Raw genomic sequence first — 23268 nt, 5'->3', positions numbered from 1 at the left:
CCTATGCCAACCCTGCAATAGGTTATATAAGACCTTGAAACACTCACCTATTTATCTTTTCCTCTCTTTCTTTACTAGGAATGCCCTTTCTGGTCATTGTCTACTGTGCCATTTCCATTTCCATGGAAATTGCTACTGCAACAATCCTACCAGTGTCCTTGACAAAGAGCTCTATAAGCTTTAATACTTTTAACACTGTCGTATTTGACATTACCGCACAATAACGTAGCAGAAGTTCTTTATCTCCTGGACACACGTGAATGATGGAAAAAAAAAGTTAAAATATCTAATTTTCTCTTATCAAATGTTAGCATTTTTCTAGGAACACTTCTAAACCACAAAGAATATAGTAGCTGTGGATCTGAATTGAGACACAATATGGTTGTATTTTACCTAATGATAAAATGGCAAAAATATAATAATTTCTGAATGAAGCAAAGCATGCTCTGTGTGATCAATTCAGTTTAATTTTATAATCTACTCTCTGAATGTACTTTCTAAAGATCTGTATATTATTTCCTGGTAAATCATCCTAATTCTTAGCTGCAATAAAATTAAATGAAGCTCTGGTTTTCTACTAAAGGAAAAATATGCATAGTTACATGGTGTCAGCAGTGACACAATTTAAGGAAATTATTTGGATACACTAGTAGCATAAAATTTGCTATATTTTATTATAATTAATAAAATTATAAATACACATCAGTTTATATCATATGAATGATCATATACATAAATGCAAATATATGCAACTGATCTTTCTGCACAACAGAGGTTTCTCTTAGCACTGAGTGTATCTAAATGCAAAAGGGCAAAGGAGATCTCTCCTGTCACAAAAGAGACACCTAAATTGGATACAGAAAATGTAATGTTTAATATGAATAGTCTGTGCTACATATTTACATATTACAGCTCTCTGCTCTGCTTATATGAGGTAAAAAAGTTTTCTTGTTTAATACTACATAACTACTATGCCTGATAAACCATAGCCTGTCATCAAATGCTACAGTTTCCATTTGTAATAAGCAAATACAATGTATAGCATGCTTCCTTAGCTGTACAGTGCTGCAACTTGACCAAAGCTTTCTCTTTAGTAAATAATTATGTTGGGAGTGGGGTAACTGGAAAAAATAATCATATTAATAGAAAAATATCTCGTTAGTTTGTGCTTTATTCAAGGGGAAAACTTCCTTATGAATGACAAAGCTAATAAAGCACACTAAAAATATGTCACACCTTTATATATTTATAATATACTAAATATTCTTATCGGTCATAATTAAAAAATACTATACAGCTAATATGTTGCCATTAATAAAGACATCAGTTAAAGAACAAATGCTTGATATATTAACCTGTCTGTGAGACGCAAGGAAATGCAGAGTTGACTGTAGGATGTTAAGCATTAGCTACATTTGGATATGTATGAATGAATTCATTTCATTACAGCCACTTTGGTGTAAAAGTACTACGAACACCTGAAAAACCAAGCCAATACCATAATCAAATTATTAGGTAAGCAAAGGTTAAGGTAAGCAATGATTGTTTAGGTCCAGTTGTTTCCTGTTCCTGCAGTTCTCAGCACAGAACAAATGCTTTGCAGCATCTCTCACTAAGATGCGTGGAAAGGCTCATCCATGAACTCAGAGCAGTCTCAGTTTGCTGTTCAGTGGGAAAGGAGAGCTCTGCAGTTCTGGGGTTTGGCAGTGCAGTCCTGACACTGCTCGAACCAGCTGAAGAGAAATAATGTTGGCGTTTCAGGGGAAGTCTTCACTTAGCAATTATGACCTACAACATTCATGGAAGTGCCATTTTTTGAAGAAAAATGAAACACATTATAAGAAAGCTGTTTGGTGCTAAGGGACTCCTTCAAATGTCCTCTTTCCAATTACAATCACTAATATAAACACTGAGATGGATCTGCGTGGTGTTGCTCTTTATCTCACTAGGGTAATTATTATAGCATTAAATGAAGCTGAATTTTGCAGAAAGTAGCCATATAAACATAAATGGTCTGATTTTTTTATACTAATGGAGTATGTGAATACTAATGTATTCAATCTTCTGCATTGTTCATTGTTGTGTGATTTATAATTAAAGATATCATATTTTCTTGTCAGACATTTTGTCATTTTCTCTCCTCCACAAAACTGTTTCCATTTATTTTATCTCAACAGATTTCAGTATTGCACTTTCAGTAGCCCATTATTGGATCATTAATATTCCCAGCTGTATAGCTTAGTAAAACAAAAACAAGAAGATTTTCCCGTACACAATATAACATTTAATTACAGTATCTCATTACCAGGAATTTTGATCACCCTCATTTTAGGATGCATTAATTTAAAGGTCAAAAACCAGTAGATGCAACTGGAAAAACATTGAAAACTGAAAAATAATTAATCTGTTTTATAAAAAAGACTGTGCTGAAAAGGGCCATATAAGCTTTGTTAAGCTATATGGCTATGCCAAGTGTTGGGATCAGTTTCAGTTTTATGACATTTAGATGAAAAACTAAGATAGCAAGAATTTGAAAAAAAATTAGTGAGATCTACTCTAAAATACTTAAAGGTGCTTTGTTGGAATTTCATGCAGAATGTCCCATCATCTCAGGAGAAAAACTTCTTTGTTTTGGGCAGTAGCTATGGTGATGGATTGCATTTTGCTTAGCATTCTTGAATGTCACACACTTAAAGGGTTTGTCCAAATCTCTGCTAATAAAGCTGAACCTTGAAATCTTGAAGCTCCTAATTTATTGCAAAGTTGTAGAACAAATCTTATTTAATCATTAGGGGGGTGTGTGTGTGTATAGACAGATTTTTTTTAACCACTGTCAAGTTAAAAATAGAGGCACGTGCTTTGCAGGATGAGCACAGATCAGCGTCATTTCTCACCCCTCTCAGTTATTTTACTTTTTCTCAGTCTGAAACCTGTGCATTCCCAGAATATCACACTGTACAGAGCTGCATTAGTCAAAACACATTTAAAAATATTCATGAACAAGTTTTTCTCCAACTTTAATTTAGAAAGATTCAAAACTAATTGTAGAAAGGTTCCAGCAAACTAGAAAAAGGGTAGGATCAGAAGTAATGTACAAAGATCAGAAGTATGGACTGGCTACCGCATAAGAACTGTAACTTTTGATTTTGGAAGCAGACATCTAAAGGACACTACAACAGAGGGTTATCAAATCACAAATGATACTAAGGAAGCAAACAGGGAATTTTAACCACTGTATGTCAATCTAAGGATTTATTGCATTGCCCATAAAATTGTAACACTGTATTCTGCTTGAAGTTACAAGACATGGAGGATTTTTATTTGCAATGTTTCGAATCCTTTGTGGAAAACATATAAGGACAGCGTGGCTGCTCCTTCACAAGGAATCCCCAGAAGTGCCCAAAGACCTTGTGAAGGTCAGGTATGAACCAGCCCAGGCAGGCTGCAGCAGCTGCTGGCCGCTTCCATCTCCCTGCCACGATCAAGTGCCAGCCCTGGCCAGGAGTTACCTTGGGGACGGACGGGAGCGCCGGCAGCCAGGGCCTGTGGCTGGGCGCGCGTGGGCGGCCCACGGCTCTGCGCAGGTAGCGGCCGTGGGCGTCGCAGCAGCGCAGCACGTGCAGAGCGCAGGCGATGGCGTAGCCACCCCAGTTAGAGACCCCTGCAAAGAGCAGCACCGTGAAACCAAACTGCACAAATGTCAGAGTGTGTCACAGACACCCGGGTTAGGGACACAGAAACCTGAGCCCAAGGACAATACAGACTGGCCAGTTCACAGGCTGGTCCGTGCTGAACATTCTCTCTCACTGTGAATTTTATTTCATGCTGGTGTAAAGCAGAATTTTAACTATAACATTCACCTTTTGCTGAACAGCAAGAACATCAAGAATATACATTTGTCCTTGAGTGATTATTGAAAGAACTTATATCTTTGTAAAGGGGCACACTCTAAACAGAAGTTTATCAATTATACTGAAAATCTGTATGTGCACAGACATTTTAATTCTCACACAGATCACTTCTGCAGTCTTCCTTATTAATATTTGTTATCGAGTAACCTGGTCTAGTGAAAGGTTTCCTGCCCATGGCAGGGGGACTAGGAACCAAATGATCTTCAAGGCCCCTTCCAACCCAAATAATTCTAGGATTCTATGGTTCTATGATTTTATATAACGTGTGATTTTTCAAAAATACTCATGATTTGCTGAACTATTTCAAATTAAGTGCAATTTGTTAATGGAACATTCTCAATTTTGAGTTAGCTCTTCTGAAGCAACATGTGCTTAACTCTTCAGAAAAGGTACATAATACAGAGATAGATCAGTTTGCTGAGGATGACTTGGAAAGGGCCAATAAAAATTACTTGGAAAGGCAAATGTTTCCCTGTCAGTTCTATTCTTAAACACCAGCTACTCTCCCACCCCACCAAAAATCCCTTACCAGCTACAACAGTAAAATCAGCTTCAACATCACAAGCTATAACATCTCCATTTTTTATGTGCTTCTTTACAGCGTCTTTTACTTTGCCCATTCCTAATTCATTTCCTCCATCTCCAACACCTTTATAAAAGGGAAAAAGACAAAATGAGTATGAACATAGCATATAACTGACAACCCTTTATAAAACAACCGGTTTCTTCCCCACAGTTGCTGTGATAGTTCACAGCTCCATATGAGATGGTTTATACTTTTTCATCCACAGCACCTAAAAACAGAAGACTGTGAATTAAATAGCTGACAACATCATCTATGACATGGCAACCTCTAAGTTTATAGTGTAATGTACACTGTACATTGCATGCACGCAAAAGAAATCAAAATTATCAAGCGATTGTGAACTGCAGACATAATCAAGACAGTGAACTTTACTTATGGAAGGCCTTACATGAGTGTTCCATGCAATGTGTTACCACAAATACATCAGCACAAAGAAAGAAAGAAGATGGAAAATTAAACCCAAATCAACCTGAGAAGTCAGCCAACAATTCTACGATAAAGCAAGCATAGAAAACTTCGGCTTGCTACAAGCTTTAATTTAAAAAACAGAATAGAAATAACAATCATTGCAGAAAGACAAGCAAAAACATACATAACGATTTGGGCAGAAGCAGGCCTGCCTGCACTGCCCATCAAGGACTAACATGCTGCACCACACAAAGAGCCCAACCCCCTATACTATTGTATGTTTGTCTTAGGGTTTTTAGTAAAATCAGTGGGATCTGTGCAATATCAGGAAAATTTTAGGCAGCCCGATATTTGGGACATAAAGTTGTCAGATGTCATTTAGATACCTGGAGATGAGGGTAACATATAAACTAGTAGTTTACATAAAAGCTCTAGTCTCTAGACTAAAGGCTCTAGTCTCTTACCAAGACATTAAAAAACAAATTAAAATTATTTATTATTTACAATTATTAATTAATTATTATTACTATTTAGTTGGAAATTAAAATTTCTCTTTCATCTGTTAGTCTGAATGGGTTCTTTTTTAATTTGAAGATTTTACAGAAAAATCCCTGACCATATCTGTGAAACAGAACAGAGAAGAGCTCCAAGTCCTCACTGTGATGTATCACATTTGACTTTGAAATGTGACTGTGCTTTAATGTATAGTATGTGTTACAGAAGAGAAATTACAATATTTATAATTTACACTTCAAGGCCTGAAAACTGGAAAATGTAACACTTTTAGTAACTGCATAAATATCTCATGTGTCTGTAGCAAATTTCTTCTTTAAGTGAAATGGAAACTTATTTCTCAGCAGCAATTCTTATTTGATTCCTTAAGTCTATCCAGTCAAGTAGGGCGTAACTGAGTGACACATAGCTTGCATAAAAGGATTTGCTATGGAACAGCTACCCTTTTTTATCTGCTTTAATAATCTGCTCCCGTTTATTTCACCATTGGGAGTTAATGGTGCTTTCAAAAATCTCTTTATTCGTAGCACTTTTCAAACAAGTATTTATATAGTCCTGGTGCTTCTATCCTCATATATAAATATGGAAGTTCTACTGCTTTGTAAGAATCACACACAATGTTCTGATTTTTCTTATACTCAAAATTTTTACTCTTAACATTCTTTAAAAAGGCTGAGATTAATTCTTGTCCCATGAAAATAATCAACAGTTTCTTTAACTGAAATATATCCATTGTTCAGGCCTTTTTCTAACAACCCTGCTTTGATTTTCCTGTCTTTGTGGGAGTCCTGTCACCAGGATGGCTGCACAATTCGTAGATCTATTGCTGTGGATGGATCCCATTTGTGTGACACTGGGAGGAAAAGAACACCCCACTGAAAAGTGTCCTGTCCCATCTGTTTTCTTCTTCCTCCACACATTGCCAGAGAATTGTACTTTACTGTAGATCTCCAGAGTGAAATTCACCTGCGCAAACGCAGCCATCCATACATGAGCCATGTATGCTTTTAAAGTCAGCAGAAAGAAACACTCCCTTCACACATTCAGTTCATCTCACCCCAAGGCAGACATCTCAAATATAGATGTCTGAAAATAGGCAAGATGAATCCTCTTTTAAAGGCCCAGTTTCTTTCCAGGCAAAGGAAAAATAGTTCTGCTGGATCTTCTCTGCAAGTTCCCACTGACTACATTGTTTTCTGAAACTACATTCATGAAATATGCAGGAGATGTCAGTCTTCTGTGCTAAAAATCTTTTGTATGAAAGGAAAATGTGTGACCCCATTATTTCAGGCAGTAATTTGGAAAGCTTTTAATTAGCTCCTATATAAATAGCATATAGCTATGTCAATTGTATGACAGCTAAAAAAAATAGTATGTGGTTCCAGTAACATTTCTTCATCTTTTATTTCAGACTTATGTGGAAAATCAGTCCCTTCCAAACTCAGCTTTCGTGTCTTCTTACTCTGTGAATTCCTCAAGGCTGCTCCTCACTCCCTGAGTTTTTAGGATGTCAGTACTCATACAATTGCAGACATTGCTCATGCTTTGTTTGTGGTCAAACTACCAGATCAGATTTTTTTAAAAATACAGATCTTGTTTTAAATGCAACACTTGACAGCAATTAATCAGCATGTAACAAATGTTCTAACATTTCCCCTCTCCACCTACTGACACAGTGCTTCTTGCCACGGAGCACACTATATAAAGAATTTCTGTAGGCTGAAGACTTGATCTTTCTGGTATTCTAGCCTATAAGGTTATTCAAGTACTCCACCCTAATTCTGTACATTATTTACATTTTTTCAGGAACTAGTCATATGCCTCCAAATTCCTCCTGACCATAAAGAAAGCTGAAGACAGCCCCACCAGAAAACAAAATTATCCTCATCAGTAGCAACACGTTGCTATCAGTAATGGGAGACAAAACACAAACGCCACAGTGGCTAAGTTAAACTACATTTGGCAGAAACACATTGAAAAAGCCAACATCCAACCCAAGAAATTGCTACCCAATTAAAATAACAGACACAAAAAATTAATGTGATACGTAAAACAAGAAATGTTAACTAGGTGACAGACAATGTAAGAAACAATTACATTCTTACAGATACCCAGTTAGTTCTCCAGAGCAAAATATCCACTTACACAAATGCCATGGGAGATCAGAGAAGATCCCTTCATTGTCCTTTGAAGCCTCTGACTTGTTAAACCATTTTCTATGCAGAAATCTCTTTAGATAAAGTTCACAGCACTGAGACACAGTGAATCTGAATAACTCCTTTTCTTCTTTTTCACAAGCCTGTGGTATTTTTTATTAATGACATTTCATAGTATATTTGAATATTCAGAGAATGTTTGATACAAGCTACATTCTGCTGAATAGATTCAAATTCTCAGCTGGCAGAACATTCCAAACTCCAGCATATGAATAATATACTTTGAGCTGCTGTGAGAGATATTTGAAGAGATTAGGGTATTTTTACTAAAGGAATCAGGTTGTGATGTTATGTAAGTAGCTGGAGAGATCAAATTCTTGCATCAACAACCTAAAATCAGGGATAGGAGTTGAAACTAACAGCAGCAGATAAAGCTCTGAGGCATTTTGCTAGACATCTTTACAAAACAGAGCTTGTCCTATATAACACTTATTCAGTCAATCTTTGTCCTCTGTTGAGATTACCAAGACAGTGCCATCTAGAGTGCTTCCTTTTGAATGTTGGAAGGTACATCTTATGAATAGGAAAAAAACCCCTAATTAAATCTAAATACAAAACTTGTAAATTTTGTAAAAGTTTGCAAAGTTTGTAAACTTTGCAAAAATAATAACACATATTGGTGAAGTCCTCTGCTACACAGCTTTTAAATTATACCAATAGAGTGAAATCAGATTATGCATTATCTCTGCAGAAGCTCTCTAAATTCTGTGGAAACATTTGAAAAACAACAAAACTGAGAAGTCTAAGTGCCCATGCCTTCAGCAATACTTAGGAGTGAGTCCACAGCACTATAAGAAGAAAAAAATCTAAATCAGCAGATGTGTTCTGATTTGACAGAAATCAGTCTGGCATGGGTACTTCTTTCTAATTTGATTTTAATATTTACAAGATAATATATCTCCAAAACTCTCATTTGGGCCACACATGGTAGCAGGAAACATTTGATTGTACAAGGATATTGTCTATGGCATATTTTTTCCAAACCAGATATAAATAAGTTTTCAAGAAAAAAAAAGTTTGTTGCCTAAAGAGAGGAAGAGCATGTTGACAAAAGCCTTCTTATTAGAGGCATTAGCAAAGGCCAATGTTGTTTTGGTGGGAAGGACAAGGCATTCCTTTCAAGATTCTTGCTGTATGCACATATTTTGTTGGCAAAGGCACTACTTTAATAGATGCAACTATGTAATCCCTGCTTAAAGGAATGTACTGCTAAAGACAATATAAACAAAGATTCTATCCAGACTGCTGTTTTAACTTAGGTGTAACAATCATAAACCCAATACTTTAAGAAGGAATGCTACCATCCAACAACCATTTATGTTCTATGTTGCCTTCAACACAAAAAATACAGAATAAAGTCACTATCAAAAACTGGACTTAGAGTGTATGTACATAGACTTATGCATAGGTAATACATCTGGGCTTGCTTTTTTGTCCTTAAATAACTTTGAAATAAAATCTTTTTTTTTTCTTTTGGCTGTGAGAATCCTTCAATAGAAACCTGTAATTTTTCTCCAGCAATGGTGTCTTCAAATCCAATCCCAACAAACAGCTGTAGCCTGAAAGAAACCACTCAGCACCTGCCTCCTCCTCCCCTTCACTACCAGAAAGAATTCCTGCTCTGTGCTTCTCTTGCTTCTGAGAACATCACACAAAGTCATACTTACCTGTTGTTGTGATTCCTGGAATGGTTTGTGCAGCTAAAAATAGTTCATCTATGGGATCCACGAGATGTTTAATGTTAACTTTCCTGGCATTGTAATAATTGCCATCAGCAGCCATCCCAGCACGCTCTATTGCTACCAGGTGATCAAATCTAGTTAGAGTGAATGAAAGAACAGAGGGGAGAAGTCAAAGCTGTGATTTTCAAATGAAAAATACTTATCTTGGCTGCTTGTGCTTGGTTCTACTTTTTGACCATTTGGGATTCAAGGTAAAGCTTGGATACTGTTTTGTTAATTCTGAATGTAGCTGTCTATGGGGTTTTTTTCAAAGGTTAGTTTAGGTTTTTTTAATAGCTTTAGTGCAGCTCCCTCAAACCACATTTGCTACCAAGAAATGGAGAAGTTCCTGCAATCCTCCTAGCCAGCAATCCTTTGGGTCAGCCATCTGGCCTGGCTCTGTTTCACATTGAAGCAGATGGTATCTTGTAAAATATTAGTCTCTGTAAGTGTATTCAAAGAAAGCAAAAAAGTGGAAAATTAATGATCATCAAAATTCTTGTTAATGCAAATACATTCTCTGCTCAAAGTACATTGCTTGGCAATTATTAATCTGTTTCTAGTTAGACAATGTTTGGGTTTGGGTCTTTAGATTTGGGGGATTTATTTTTTAAGTCCATGGTTGTTTTGCTGGTTATGAAAGTAGACAGATGTACTGCAGCTGTCCTATATTTTAAGTAGAACTATAGTACTCAGTTCTGCACTGCATGTTAGAATTAAGTTATTTTGCTTTGGTTTCTTCATTTTTACTGTTAAGAGGTTACTAATTCTGATTACTTAATGTTCTTGTGAGTGGGTATCTACAGTGATTCCTGAGACCTTCAGCAGGTTAGTCGTATACTTAAAAAAAATACTTACTTCAGCTTTTTGGGACTAAGGGACCAATTTAAATAGAATCTGACTGTACTTTTATTAAGCATAGCTATAAAACACATTTTTAAAACAACACATAAAAATGAAGACAGTATCATGCATACTATTACAGTACATACTAACCTGCAGAAAGAAATGGGAATTCAGTAAGTTAATGAAGCAAATATCAGGGTGAAAGGCCTTTTTATTAAAGAATGCAAACTGAAGGCAACTACATTAAAATACTTTACAAGGAAAGATCAATAAAAATGAGCAATGTATGCCTACTTCAAGGAAATATAAGTTGCATGCTAAGTAATGAAATGAGCATACAGCTACTTAGCAAATTCTCCAGTGCATTAACCCTAATCACACTATTACAAACACATGACATTTTATTAAGTCAGATCAGATTCCCTAGCTGTCAGACTAGAGCTAAAGCTCTAGAAAATACACACTTTCCACAGCACTTTTCTTAGCTCTTTCACTGACTTTGGTATAATACTTTTTGATCTTCTCACTAATTTAAAAATTGGTCAAAAAATATAGTGTGCATATATCTACTTACAGAATAACAGCTGAAAGCCTTTTAGATTTTTTTAAGGAAAAGAACTATTGATAAATGAATTGTTTATTTTTTGTACTCCAGAAGTGCATAATTGCAGAATAATGTCAAATTCTGAACTCTGTGTATGCTCCAGTAACAGTGTTTGGCTTCAAAGTTTGTTCTGTGCATTCAAAGTCTTAAGGATTTACTTGCAGCCATTGTGCCTTCTTAGACCATGATTCTTATTTTTATTATAATTTTGCACAGTAGAAGTGTGACCTGTTCTCAAAAACCGAATACACATACCTAGGTCTTCCAGGATTCCCATTCTCACACAAAAACATTAAAGCTGAATTGGCACTTTCCCTTTGATAACTCAATAGAGGGATGGGCTTCTTCAGGATTCCTACGGGAAAGCAAAATGAAATTCAGATACTACATACTTTTTTTTTTAATGTATCTTTGAGTAACTTAAAAAAAAGAAAGCAAAATTGTTAGAAAAGTAAGAATACAAGGTCTTTACACAGATCTTCATGAGCTCCCTATATCCTTACTTTAAACGTGTTTAGATGTAAATGCTGTTAAATGGGACCTTGCAGTAGAAAACAGGTCTACAAGAATAAGAACAGATATCCAAAATTTATTACAAGCAACTCATCCAGGATCAGTGCCCAGATATGTATACAGTAACTTTGTGCCAGGTAGGTTAACAAAATGTCATCATAGCAATGATGAGCAGAGTTTAGAGGATGAATTCTGATTCCTTCTCTGGGGAAAAAAAAAGTCCTGGACTAAGTGACAGATTATAACTGAAGCAAACCTTGGCTCAAATTAGTAAGATAAAAAACTGAAAAACCCATGTCTCTTACCTAGTTGAACAGCTTCTTCAATAATCTTTTTATTCAGATCCATGGCTCGCTGATCTGTAACTATGGCAACCTGTTTCTCCAAGGCCTGCAGCATCGCTGCAATGGCAAGGGCTCCCGGGGGGCCGTCGTTCTCCTCGGGCGGCTGGTGGGTGGAGTGGGTGGGAAATCCCGTTGTTATCAGCACGGACCCCGCGTGGGACATGGCCAGGCAGGCCCCCAGCAGCTCACCCTGGCGCTGCAGATGCCTTATACCCCGCTCTCCTAGACGAGTGGATTTAAAGAGAGCAGTACACTTCAATGTATCACTCTCCTTTTGAAGCTTCCCTCTGGGTGAAAGTATATACTTTAGTGACATAAAATGGGTTTTAAAAAAAAGAGAGAAAAACCTTTGGTCAAGGCAGGAATTGGGGTAATTTCCTCAGGAAAACTAAGATCTAGGATACGAGTAATGAAGATAATGGGCTGTGCTTCCAGGTTAAGAATGTCAGCTTTTGAAAATTATTATACTTAGCATTTCTAAGTATAAGTGTAAATAGCTTTTTCTGAGACCTTATTGCATATTGTTTCCTTTCCTTAGGCCCTCTGTTTTCCTTTGACAGTCCTGCTACGTTAGCTACGTAAGCTGGATTGCAACTCAAGCATTCCAGACCTTACAGAAGTTCTGATGCAGACTTCAGATGTGTGAACTGGTCCTTTGTCTCTATCTAACTCCATCCCCTTTGTGAAGAAATAATTCCCAAATAAATTTCACTAAATGAAATTATTAATCTCAGAAGTGAAGTTTCAGAGACATTGCAAGTTTCCTGGGGACTTTATAAACTCAATTAATACAGTGGTATCTAGGAGACTACAAGTTCTTGTAGTCTAGGAGACTAGAAGTTCTTGTAACACTTCATGTAGCAGAGAACCACGTTATCAGACCTTGAGAAATAGGTGAATATTAACAGAAGTCTCTTCTCATGGGTCAGTCCCTAAATAGGCAACACTATTATCTGTGTATGGCTTTCATTGATCAAACACTTCCTATCGCATGTTTCTTCCCTGTCACTTGGAAAAAAGTTCACAGCTCAGTTCTTTTGATTTGCTAGTACTCAAGAAAACCATGAGTACCAGCATGATGGGCTTATAGAGTTAAGTCTTCACTGGTGTTTTTCAGTCTCCTCATAGACTCATCCTTCTTGCTCCCCTCACCCCCACATTTTCCTCTTTTGGTCCTCAATTTCCCCTTTGGCATTTCTCTCTCTGTTCCTCCTAAATAACACACAGGCAATACACAGAAAATGGACAGAGAAAAAAGTTCAGAAAACTTAAAGTTAACATAAGCAGAATACAAGTCTCTGAGAAGCAAGGTATATTAACTGAGACAAAGTACTGTACTCTCCTTTAGCAATAAAATAAGCTAACTTTTAAGTTAGGTTCTGTATTTCTGCAGAGCATGGCATTGTGCCAAGCCAGCTCCAGAGAGTGGGAAAGGAGAGGCCTTGTGAGTAAAAATAAACAGACCCAAATGTATGCACACAGCCCAAACCCAGAGCTTGGGAGTGCTGGGCGTAAGCTGTTTTCCACTACTGCCTACAGAGGATTTCAGATAATTTATGGCACACTGAGCTCAGACTTTACAGCAGCCACAGGGACTAACTCAGTGTGTATTTTAGGAATGGTTGCACTACTCAGTGTGCCTTTACTTCCCTCTCTTCCTTGCATGCACAGGCAGCCCCACCGCTCAACCTTCCTTGGTGACCTGGTCACTTTGGTCCATCATACAACACCTCAGTGAGGATATGTCAGCAGAAATTAATATAATTCCACCTGTCAGAGAGTGGAACATGCAACTACTAGAATTCTCTGGTAGGACCACAGTAGTCATGAATATATGTAAAGAAATGTGCTATTTACTCCATAGTGAATACTCATGTAGCTGTTACCAGCAAGCTGAGGTGCCCTGTACTTCACATACAATTTCAGTTTTACTCAGTAACAGTTCTTATTCCCTGTGGACTCTCCAGTCTGCTTCTGTGTACTTTGGGAGCATACAGTCATCAAGATCAGATATTCCGTTGTCCACAATATATGATTTTGGCCAGACTCTGATATTAACTACAGTAACAGAATATATAAGACCTAGTTATATAAACTCACTGTATTCCATAAAGAATTCTTTAAATCCCTTTTAGATTCTTACTGTGTTCTTGAATTTAAAATATCTAAAAAGGCCAGATAGGTGGTATCTACCCCATAACTAATCCATTAAAGGGAGACAGTTTTTGTTTTACCTGGATCTATTCCAATTAGGGTCTCTAGAGTCTTTATCTTTTGGGCTGCTTCTGCTGACACAATGCTGAAATGCAGAGGATCTTGAGAGATGCAGTGGACTTGTGGGACTCCTCCTAAGGATCTAACATTGTCATTCTCTAGGTCAGTGATGAATGTGCAGTCACGAGAATGAGTAAAAGCTAATGGAGTTCCTAAAATGAATGAAAAAAATTCAGTTAAATGTTATTATTGCAATGTAACAAATTATAGGATGATAAAATTTCAAAAAGCCACTTAATATTAACAATAGAGTCCCTGCCTGATGACAGTTATAAAAAAAGGTGATAAGTTACATAGGAGCAATTAATACACTTTGAGAAAGAAATGTATGTATGTACAGCTGAAAATTTTTTCACTTTTAAAAAGCCCGTGTGGGTAGGTGAGATCAGTTTTTTCCACAATGTCCTATTTGGTCTAAACTTGAGGCAATCTAAGAGAGGAACTCTGGTACCCTTCCTAAAGGTCTGTTGTGATGGCCTTTGTCTTCCCAAGTCACTATGACCTGTGATGGGGCCCTGGTCTCCTAAAGATGGCTGAACACCTGCCTGCCCCTGGGAAGCAGTGAATTAATTCCCTATTTTCAGTTTGCATGCATGGCTTTTGCTTTCTCTACAAAACTATCTTTATCTCAATGCATGAGTTTTCCAGTTTTCACCCTTCCAATTCTCTCCTTCATCCTGCTGGCTGAAGTTAAACCATAGCAATTTAAACTGGCAAGTAATGACAAAAGTGGATCAGTAAGCATCAGCCAAGGAAATACGAGTAGCCTCTAAAACCCTGGAGAAAAATAAGCTTCTTTAGACCCGACAGCATAGTAGCTTCCTAAGCTGAAAATATTTCCTGTTTTTATACTGATTCCAAAAGTCTGAATCTAGGTAATACTTGATTTGGCAAAATTGGTACATAGCTGGTATACATAAAAAAGCAAAACTTCCTTTGTAGGAGGGTGAAAGTGGAGAAGATGTTTCTTTACTAAGTACACATGTGATTGGTTTGAGCTACAACTGTTTGGATTCTATGGCTAGCAGTTTAAAGCACCTGGGGAACATGGTTGTTGAGGTTTACAATACCTCACTAAACCCCGTGAGCAGACAGTTTTTTTGTGACCAGCTAGCAGATTCATCTAAAGCATGGGTACTGGTGGTGTGGCAGATTTTAAATGTCCCAGCTGAGAATGTAGCACAACAAAATAAAAACTATCAAAAAATTTCCTGGAATGTACTAATAACAACTGCTTTTAATATAGAAAATGGAGAAATAAACAAAAGTGAAAGTCTGTTCCAGGCAAGGGCAGGATAGACAGCCACCTGTGCAACAGATTTGAGAGACATTGGCAAATTTTTTCTCTTTTCCCTACAACAAGGACGCATGAGGAAGATGAACAGGTTTGCTGAAGAACCCAGGAAAGAATAGGATTTTCAGCATGGATTTGGGACTGGAAAAAAGAGATTGTATGTAAGAGCTCTTCCTAGAGCTGAACATATTAGAGCAGGTATTGATAGAAGTTCAGATAAACATCCGTAAGAAACCACAAGGAAGGATCCTGTAAGGAGAGAAGGACAAAGCAGATGGTCTCCCAGAGTTCTCCCAAATATAGTGCCTATTATTTTTAAGCTTCTTTTTCAGTAAGAATGAAAATAGAGTATTTCATTCCACACTAGTGACTTAAAGAAGTATATAATACTGTTATTATAGTTTTGTTGCATTTTCTTTCCTTTTGTGCTCATATGTGCATAAATGACTGCACACAGTGCATAAAAACTGTACAGAAGAAAAAGTTTCACTTATGTAAAGTGTGTCACATTTATTTAATTTTGGAGAAAACTAAAAGCTCAACATTCTCCATACAACACTTCAGAACCCTTTTCCATGTCAATCAATTTGCTAGCTCTTGACAACATTTTGGAAAGATTTCTATCTTCTCTCTTTTTATTCCTTCTTTTTTTTTTTTTCTCTTTTCTTTACTATTGCTTTACTTCAATGTAGCACAAAATAATATTTTAAAAGGAAGAAGCTTAAAAATTAATGCCTTTAAACACCTTTTTTTTTTTTTATAATGTTAAAAAAGATGTTTTGATGTTGCCAGAGCTGTAGATTTAAATGTTAAAAATACACAAAAGTAGTGAAATTTCAGTAAGAATTTTCTTTAAAGTAGACCTGTATTTCACAACAAAAACTCTCCTGCCAAACGCTTTTTGTTGTTTGGGGTGTTTTTTATCTTCCCCAAAAATCAAGCCTGCTAATCAGCCACTTCAGTATCCTTTTTTAAAAAGCAAAATAAAACAGAGAGGGAGAAAAGAGATTGAGGGATAATTTAAAGAGAGACTCTAAGCAGACATACGGCAGTTGATAATTGCTTCTACTCCTGTTACTCCACAGGCCCAAAACACTGGAATGTCACCAGGGTGAAGGTGAACTGGATCTCCATAGTCTGGTTTAGAAAGATCTTGTATTCCCAACAGACCTGGAATTGATCAAAAATGAAATCATGAGTGATTCTAATTAAGCAGTAATATTGCAAAGCTGGGGGAGTGGACCCCAAACATCATTCAATGACACCAAATTAAGAGTTCAAGAGTTGAAGTCCCCCTAAAGTGGAACATTTAGTTTGCCTTTGAGTGCACATTCTCAGAGCCTGAATTGACTTGATTTCCCCTTTTTTGTACTCGATAACACCAGTAAAAATGTATTTACCTTATTTCTGCAACAAAATGCAGTTTAGACATCTATGCTGAGTTTCCAAGATAATATAAATCTTCTGGATCAACAGAAGAATTCTATTCATAGCACTGGCAAACAAGAATAAATGATTGCAATGCAAAATGAGTTCCTTCTAGAACACATTTTCTACTGTGGTAATGTCCTATATTCTTTAGCTAGAGAAAGGATCAATCCCTTTTTTCCTCTCTATCTTAGATAAATACATCTCACATTTAGCTGACTTTCATTAAATTGTCTTTTGCTTTATTCTAACACCTACTTGCAATAATCTGGGTCATTCTAAGCACTTGCTATCTTCCCTTGGTTTTAAATTCTTCAGATGCTTTAATATACCACTCTCTTTTATGAAATCAGTTTATATAATCTGTATATATGTTAATTTACTCTTTTGTAATGACTTATTACTAGTTTGTCAGGCTTAAGTACTCAGATATGTTACTCAAGTACATTACTGGAGTGTTGTGTTAACCAATGACATCTCCTTCCATGCCCTGCAATGTGATCCTTCTGTGTATGTAGCCCATGATAACCAAACTTCTGACAGCAGGGGGGAAATTATTGCAATCTATCTTCATATTACAGATGTTTGTTTGGTTTTGTTCTTTTTCAAACAGCCTTCTCTCTTTTTTTCCATTTTTGTTCAAACTAGATTTAAAAAAAAACAAACCTTGTCATATTTCTATTCATTTTGATTTAAGTGTTGTGCTCATTGTATGCTATTTCAGTATTTTTTAAAATAATGCAGTATTTACTTTCACATTCAATCACTAAGACACAAAATGCCTCCATACATACTTCTGCCCATGCTGTCAGTCATTGCTATCCACTGGAATCTCTGACAGCAAGAAAGTATTCACATACAAATGAAACTGCACACATTTCAGAAAAATGTAATTGCACTTTTTACCAAAACCACCCCTGCCAGATAACTTATCTATATCCGACAACTATCTTTTATCTAAGAAAGCTGCATGTTTAGCTCACATAAAACCATTTTTCTTTTTTTTTCTTTCTTCCTTTTTCCTTTTATATTCAGGTTTGTGACTATTAGAAAGGATTAAATCAGATTAAGTGGTGCAGGTATTTAAGTCCTACCACTTCCCATGCTTTCCCCCTTCACTTGTATACACAGCCAGGTGCATGCAGAATGAGAAATGAAAAGCACTGACCAGGGTCACCTATGTGAATTGGTGCTCCGTGGGCTTCTTTTAATTCTGCCGTTGCTAGCACAGCTGCTCCCAACTTGCTTTCAGGAATAGGTCTCATTGTGACTACTAAGTTGCAGTGAAACATAGAAATGCTGTAGCAAGGCACAGATGTCTGGCAGTTCAAAAGAATCCAGTGTTAGCAGGAATATTGAACAGTACTTCTAAAATGTCAGAAAAAATAAATCTAAATCTTTATGCTGCACTTGAATTTAGAAAGGCTGCATTCTAACACTCATTTGTAAATCCTTCTGAAAAAAAAATCTCGGGATCCTGTATGTTTTCCTTTAAGAGTCCATCATTTAGCTCCAGCACTCTGAAGTGAGATCACTACAATTATCAGCTTAATGCATTCCTTGTTTTGGTGCACACAGCAAGATGAGCTCAGTATACTAAATATTGTCTGAAAACAATGGTGTGTTCCCTCCACAGAAGGTGAAAAAGCTAATAGAAAATTATGGCACACCTACAAATCTACTTACACTGACTCTACCCTCTGTAGTTGAATACAGTGCCCGGTAACATGCCAGGGTCAGCAATTGCTGATGGCAATACCCTCTTGTACAGAAGCTGCATGACAGTTCCATACAAATACAAATATCTCATGCCTCTACAAAATATTTCCTTCTCTATTAAGAAAGAAAGCAGGTCAGCTTTTTAGGAAAAAATGTCACATATCTGAGTTGCAGTTGAACATAAACAAGACATCCAGAGAGCTAGAGCTGTCGAGAAAACGTTCATTTAAAGGCTTTATAATGATAATAATAATCACACCTGTCACTGAAGAAACACACTGTGCAGTTCTTCACAGCATTAATGTGCTATAAACGATAAAATTTTCCTAAATCTGAAATTCTAGAAGCAGATACATAGTTGTATTTTGTTTTCTTTAAGCTTGGTAAAAGGACTCACCCATGAGATACACTTGCACCTTCATTTTGACAGGAGCATAGCATAGATTGTGTAATGATAACACTGAAAACAGCACTAACCTTTCTACAGTAGCTCAGTATCTGGACTAAATGAAAAAGGCATGCAGATGAATACTTCAATGTTCTTAGTATTAAGGGGTTTATTTACTGGAGCCAGAATTATTCTAAGACTTCTCTTACCATTAAAATGTACACCACAAACTTTTTGAGCACAGTCATAATTTTCAGTGCTATGGTAGGCACCTCAAGCCTTTGGGAACATCTTCAGGCCCAGAGGCCTGGGTTTGCAGTTTAAAGGCTCTACTGTCTACAGGAAAACTCCAGAATGTGGCTGTCACGCAGAAGAAACCACTATTGTCGTGGTTTATAAAAGCAAAGCTGGTATGGAGAGCAGGACACACGTAAAGACATGGTCAGAACAGTACTTGGTCACTGGGTGAAACAGAGAGGGCAAACTAGAAAAGAATCCACATGAAATGGCTGCTACAGAAAACAGGGAAAGCTTTGTCACAAAAAAATGAATAAAAAAGGAGATTGGCCTTACACTGAATTGAGGCTGGGAATATGTTATCTTATATTTTCATTTGCTCAGCACTAGCACATGCCTTAAGTTACTGTGTAGGTAGAGGAAAAAAGTTCAGATTTGAACAACATGCACCTAATCTGAATATGGGCAAAACTCACAGGCAAAATTACAACAAAGATTACATGTGTGTGCATATACTTACTTTGTACATGCTTACATTACATTTTTGCTCAACGTTTCTGATAGGAATGCCAGCTTTTTGGACTGCTTTTTCAAAAGAGAAGTTGCAGCCTAAATAAAAAGTCACCATGTCCTTGAGTTGTTCAGAATACTCCTTAAGGCTTTTCAGTGACCCAGTACAAGCTCCATGCTCATATTTTCTATACTGCTGGCAGTCAGTCCTAGTGAAATAAGAAGTTATCACAGCTTTGTTACTTTTTTTTAAAAATAAGATGAATTGGTTGAATTGACATAAACCCAGTATGAAACTACACAATACAGCCTGCTTTATCCATTTTGTTCTTTCTGACTAATAATGAAACCAACACAGACAAAACCCCCAGAACATCTTATTCTGCACAAAACCAAGCTGGCAGACAGAATGTTAAAGTTTGAGATTTTTGGGTTTTTATAGGTAAAGGCCCCTTATGCATATCTTGTTTCAAGCTTTAAAAAATTAGGGAGCTGGTTTAAACCTTGTTTTTAGTGTTTACCATAGGACTGTATCTTTCAAATTTCAGAGACTCTACAAGTATTGTGCAGACACCATGGCCATGTTTCTAGTAAATAAAACAAATATAAAACCCTATTATTGAATTCTGCAGGCTCAGACTGCAAAATATTTAAAAATACACAAAATTTCACCTTTGGATTAGAGAAATACTTGCAATACTGACAATTATCATAACATGTGGCTCAAGAACAAGATAATCAGGCTGTTATACATGGTTTTCACTCAAAGGGATAACTCCAAGAACATTGTTCAAAATCCTCAACAGTGTAATCAGGCTTTTTCCTCAAATTCTCCTAATCACCACCAGCATTCACTTCAGAATATTGGCCAGCAGAGTTGGTCTGTACTTACCTGATATCAGAATCACTACTCAGGGAAGGACATTTCCAGTCACCTGGTTGACTTCTGTACAGCAGTGGCAGGGGTCCATCATTTGCATGGCAGAACTTCTCAAAGTCATCAGCCAGGGACTTGTGCAAAATCACAACACTGGCCTGTTTGTAGCCTTAAAATGTGGAAGGTAGGAATGGTTGGTTATTAATTCAGCTTTTTGTTTGTGAAACAATAACTTTTCTGTATGAATTTCTTTAGATGGTTTGTAAGAATTACTGAAGGAAATTTTTTATTCAGAACTCTGTAATTAGATCAAACTTCTTGAAACGCTTTAAGAATCATAGCTAGGCCTACTTTATATGTGAAGTCATTCACAGCTAAAACAAGTTAGCAGACATGAGTAGTAGCAGAATATGAAGACACCATAATTAAGAAACATTTCTCTTAATTTATATATAATTTCTTTTCTAAATAGGGACATTAGTCTTCTGTAGGAATATGCTTTATTTGCAAATGTTAACTCAGAGTCAATGAAAAGCTATCACACACCACATTTTCACAATTATTTTTCACCACACCAAGATATAAATCAATGCAAAAGTAAGCTCCTGGTATCATGATGTTAGTACCATATTCTTTAAAATTTCTAGGCTAGGGAATTTAAATGTGGGCTGCAATTAAACAAAAATGATTACAGCTCAGGAATAAACTCTTGACTGTCCGCTGAATCTCAGTAACTTCTAATTAAAATTCTAATTTAATTTCTAATTTAAAAAAAAAACCAAACTAAAACAGAACTGCTACACTTTCTTCACTTGCAAACAGCTTTGATTCAAAAGGTTCTTGACTGCTACTATGAAATAGCTTCTAAAGACATTAACATTTTTGCAATGAATACCACTGAAGAAAAGTCCCACTGAGCGAAAATTTATTTTCTTAACAGTAGTAGTTAATACCAATGCCATTTAAACTTTCCTGCACAGAAATATCAACTGTTAAAATAATGGGGGTAAATTTGGAGTACAACTGGTCTGGGGTGTATAAATCCAGCAATTAACAATCCCTAAATTCTGTACCGATTCTCTCTTGAAGAGTTATTACTGTCTGATATCAGGCAGGCGAGTAGGAGGCTGCACAGAAGCACTCACTTTCTGCAGTAGTCTGTCATCAAGGAGGCAATAATTTAGTTGAAGTCAATGAGCTGCCTTCAAAGGCTGTAGAAAATGAGCCAAATCTTACTCTTGACTAAAGCTAACAAAGAAATCCAAAGAGAATTCTACTCCTGATGGAAAAATGCAAAGCAAAGGCTGAGGTAAGCATGTATTTGCATACTGAATTTGTCCACAAACTGCTCTCTTGGGAGTAGTCAGCACAAAAATTCATTTTATTACTAGGAAAAGTTACTAAATACAGAACGAGATTCTTGCTAAATACAGAAAAATATTTTTGCTAAATAAACATATTATTTTATCCACTGAATAAAACATTAAGTTCGGTTACCCCTCAATTTCATTCCCTGCCATCCACAAGAAATCCACAGGCACTTTCTGCTTTGCTGGTTATATTAATGAGTTCTTAAAATTATGGGTTTAGTCAGGGCATTCAACTGACAGCACTGAATTTCACATACTAGTTACAGATGACAGGATGAATCTTCAGGCAAATACTCAATAAACTCAGGAAGCCTCATTACAACACTTAGAGAACTTTACTGCTCCTCCTGATAGCTATCCTTATTTTGTATACAACCCATATCTCCTGATGGATTCACTTGCATTATGGAGCCATCATTATGGATGTATTCAAAAGCAATGGTAGTGGAACTGAATGTGTTGACCAACCCAGGCAGTAATTCAACACACTCATGCCCAAGCTCAGAGAAGTTTAGAAAGAGCTTTTAACTTCTATGGAGATTGACAATGAGGACAGTAAGAAAGAATTGGGTAACAACATAGGAGAATTTGTTACAATGGTTCTTTTTGTATAATGAAACTATTTGCTCATTAACTTGTTTTGTATGTCAACAATACTTTTAAAAATGTTAGAACCAGTACATTTAAAACTACTGCAGCAATAAATTCACTTAAAAATTTGGCTGGGCAAACTGCAAATTATTAACATTATAAAATGTCTCCCAACAGTATTTTTCAACTTAGAAACTGATAGAAAAGAAAACCACAATTTTAAGACTCACTACAGTTCGAAAAATGACCTTTAATATATTTTATATTGTACACACAACTTAGTTGATCAGCTACTTGCCATGGCATTTTTGTTTGCATTATTTTTTAAAGTTGATCAGAACAATGACAGTCTTCTGTTTCTGTAAAAATCCAGCTATGAAAGGCAAGACAGAAATTAATTTTCCAGAATGTATTCTGTTATCTGAGTATAAATCTAATTTTTCCCTCCCCTTTATAATTTCCAGCCTTGCTGATCCAGTAATCTTCACCTTCTGCAACAAATGAAGCAGAAAACCACTCCTGTAACAATATATCTCTAATTCTTCCCCAAAGCATATCTGATGTGCTAAGTAAAGCCAGGTCTCTGTGAAGAACATAGTGAAGAACATCTTACAAATGTGAGAATAACATGCAAGAAAACACAGATTTCGTTAAAGATTTTTCAAATGTTTTCTACATCCATCATTTCTCAACAACAACTGGGAGCTGAGGAATGCACTGCAAACACTGAAAACAAAGTCCATGTACATTACTCAGGTAGGATGGTGTATTTCCTCTGATACATCTTTATGATTTAAAAAACAGAGTCAGGTGCTTACAATGTGATTTCAAAAACACCCAAGAACATAACATTTTCTTCTGTTTTACTTTGGTGCTTTTGATATTTCTCCAATCCTTTACAAACAAAAACCACATAGG

At 36.4% G+C, this 23268-nt stretch overlaps 1 protein-coding gene across 7 annotated transcripts in view; it reads right to left on the bottom strand.

Annotated features, from left to right (window-relative positions):
* The window catches only part of DGLUCY (D-glutamate cyclase), a 45701-nt gene that overhangs the window by 1353 nt on the left and 21080 nt on the right, over positions 1-23268 (bottom strand). For 3 of the 7 annotated variants that reach the window (XM_030274859.4, XM_004174481.6, XM_032748857.3), the window contains 10 exons: positions 20405-20558; positions 19523-19721; positions 17827-17977; positions 16278-16400; positions 13897-14088; positions 11624-11884; positions 11061-11160; positions 9302-9450; positions 4441-4560; positions 3510-3661 (listed from right to left, as the gene is read on the bottom strand). In XM_030274859.4, the coding sequence (XP_030130719.4) occupies positions 3510-3661; positions 4441-4560; positions 9302-9450; positions 11061-11160; positions 11624-11884; positions 13897-14088; positions 16278-16400; positions 17827-17977; positions 19523-19721; positions 20405-20558 (1601 nt within the window). Of the gene's footprint in view, positions 1-3509; positions 3662-4440; positions 4561-9301; positions 9451-11060; positions 11161-11623; positions 11885-13896; positions 14089-16277; positions 16401-17826; positions 17978-19522; positions 19722-20404; positions 20559-21462; positions 23259-23268 lie in introns of those variants that run through there. The other 4 variants (XM_072930343.1, XM_032748861.3, XM_072930342.1 and 1 more) reach the window with 4 other exon arrangements.

Source organism: Taeniopygia guttata, chromosome 5 (assembly GCF_048771995.1).
Source record: "Taeniopygia guttata chromosome 5, bTaeGut7.mat, whole genome shotgun sequence".
Taxonomy (NCBI): domain Eukaryota; kingdom Metazoa; phylum Chordata; class Aves; order Passeriformes; family Estrildidae; genus Taeniopygia; species Taeniopygia guttata.
This window is presented reverse-complemented; position numbering and strand designations above follow the sequence as displayed.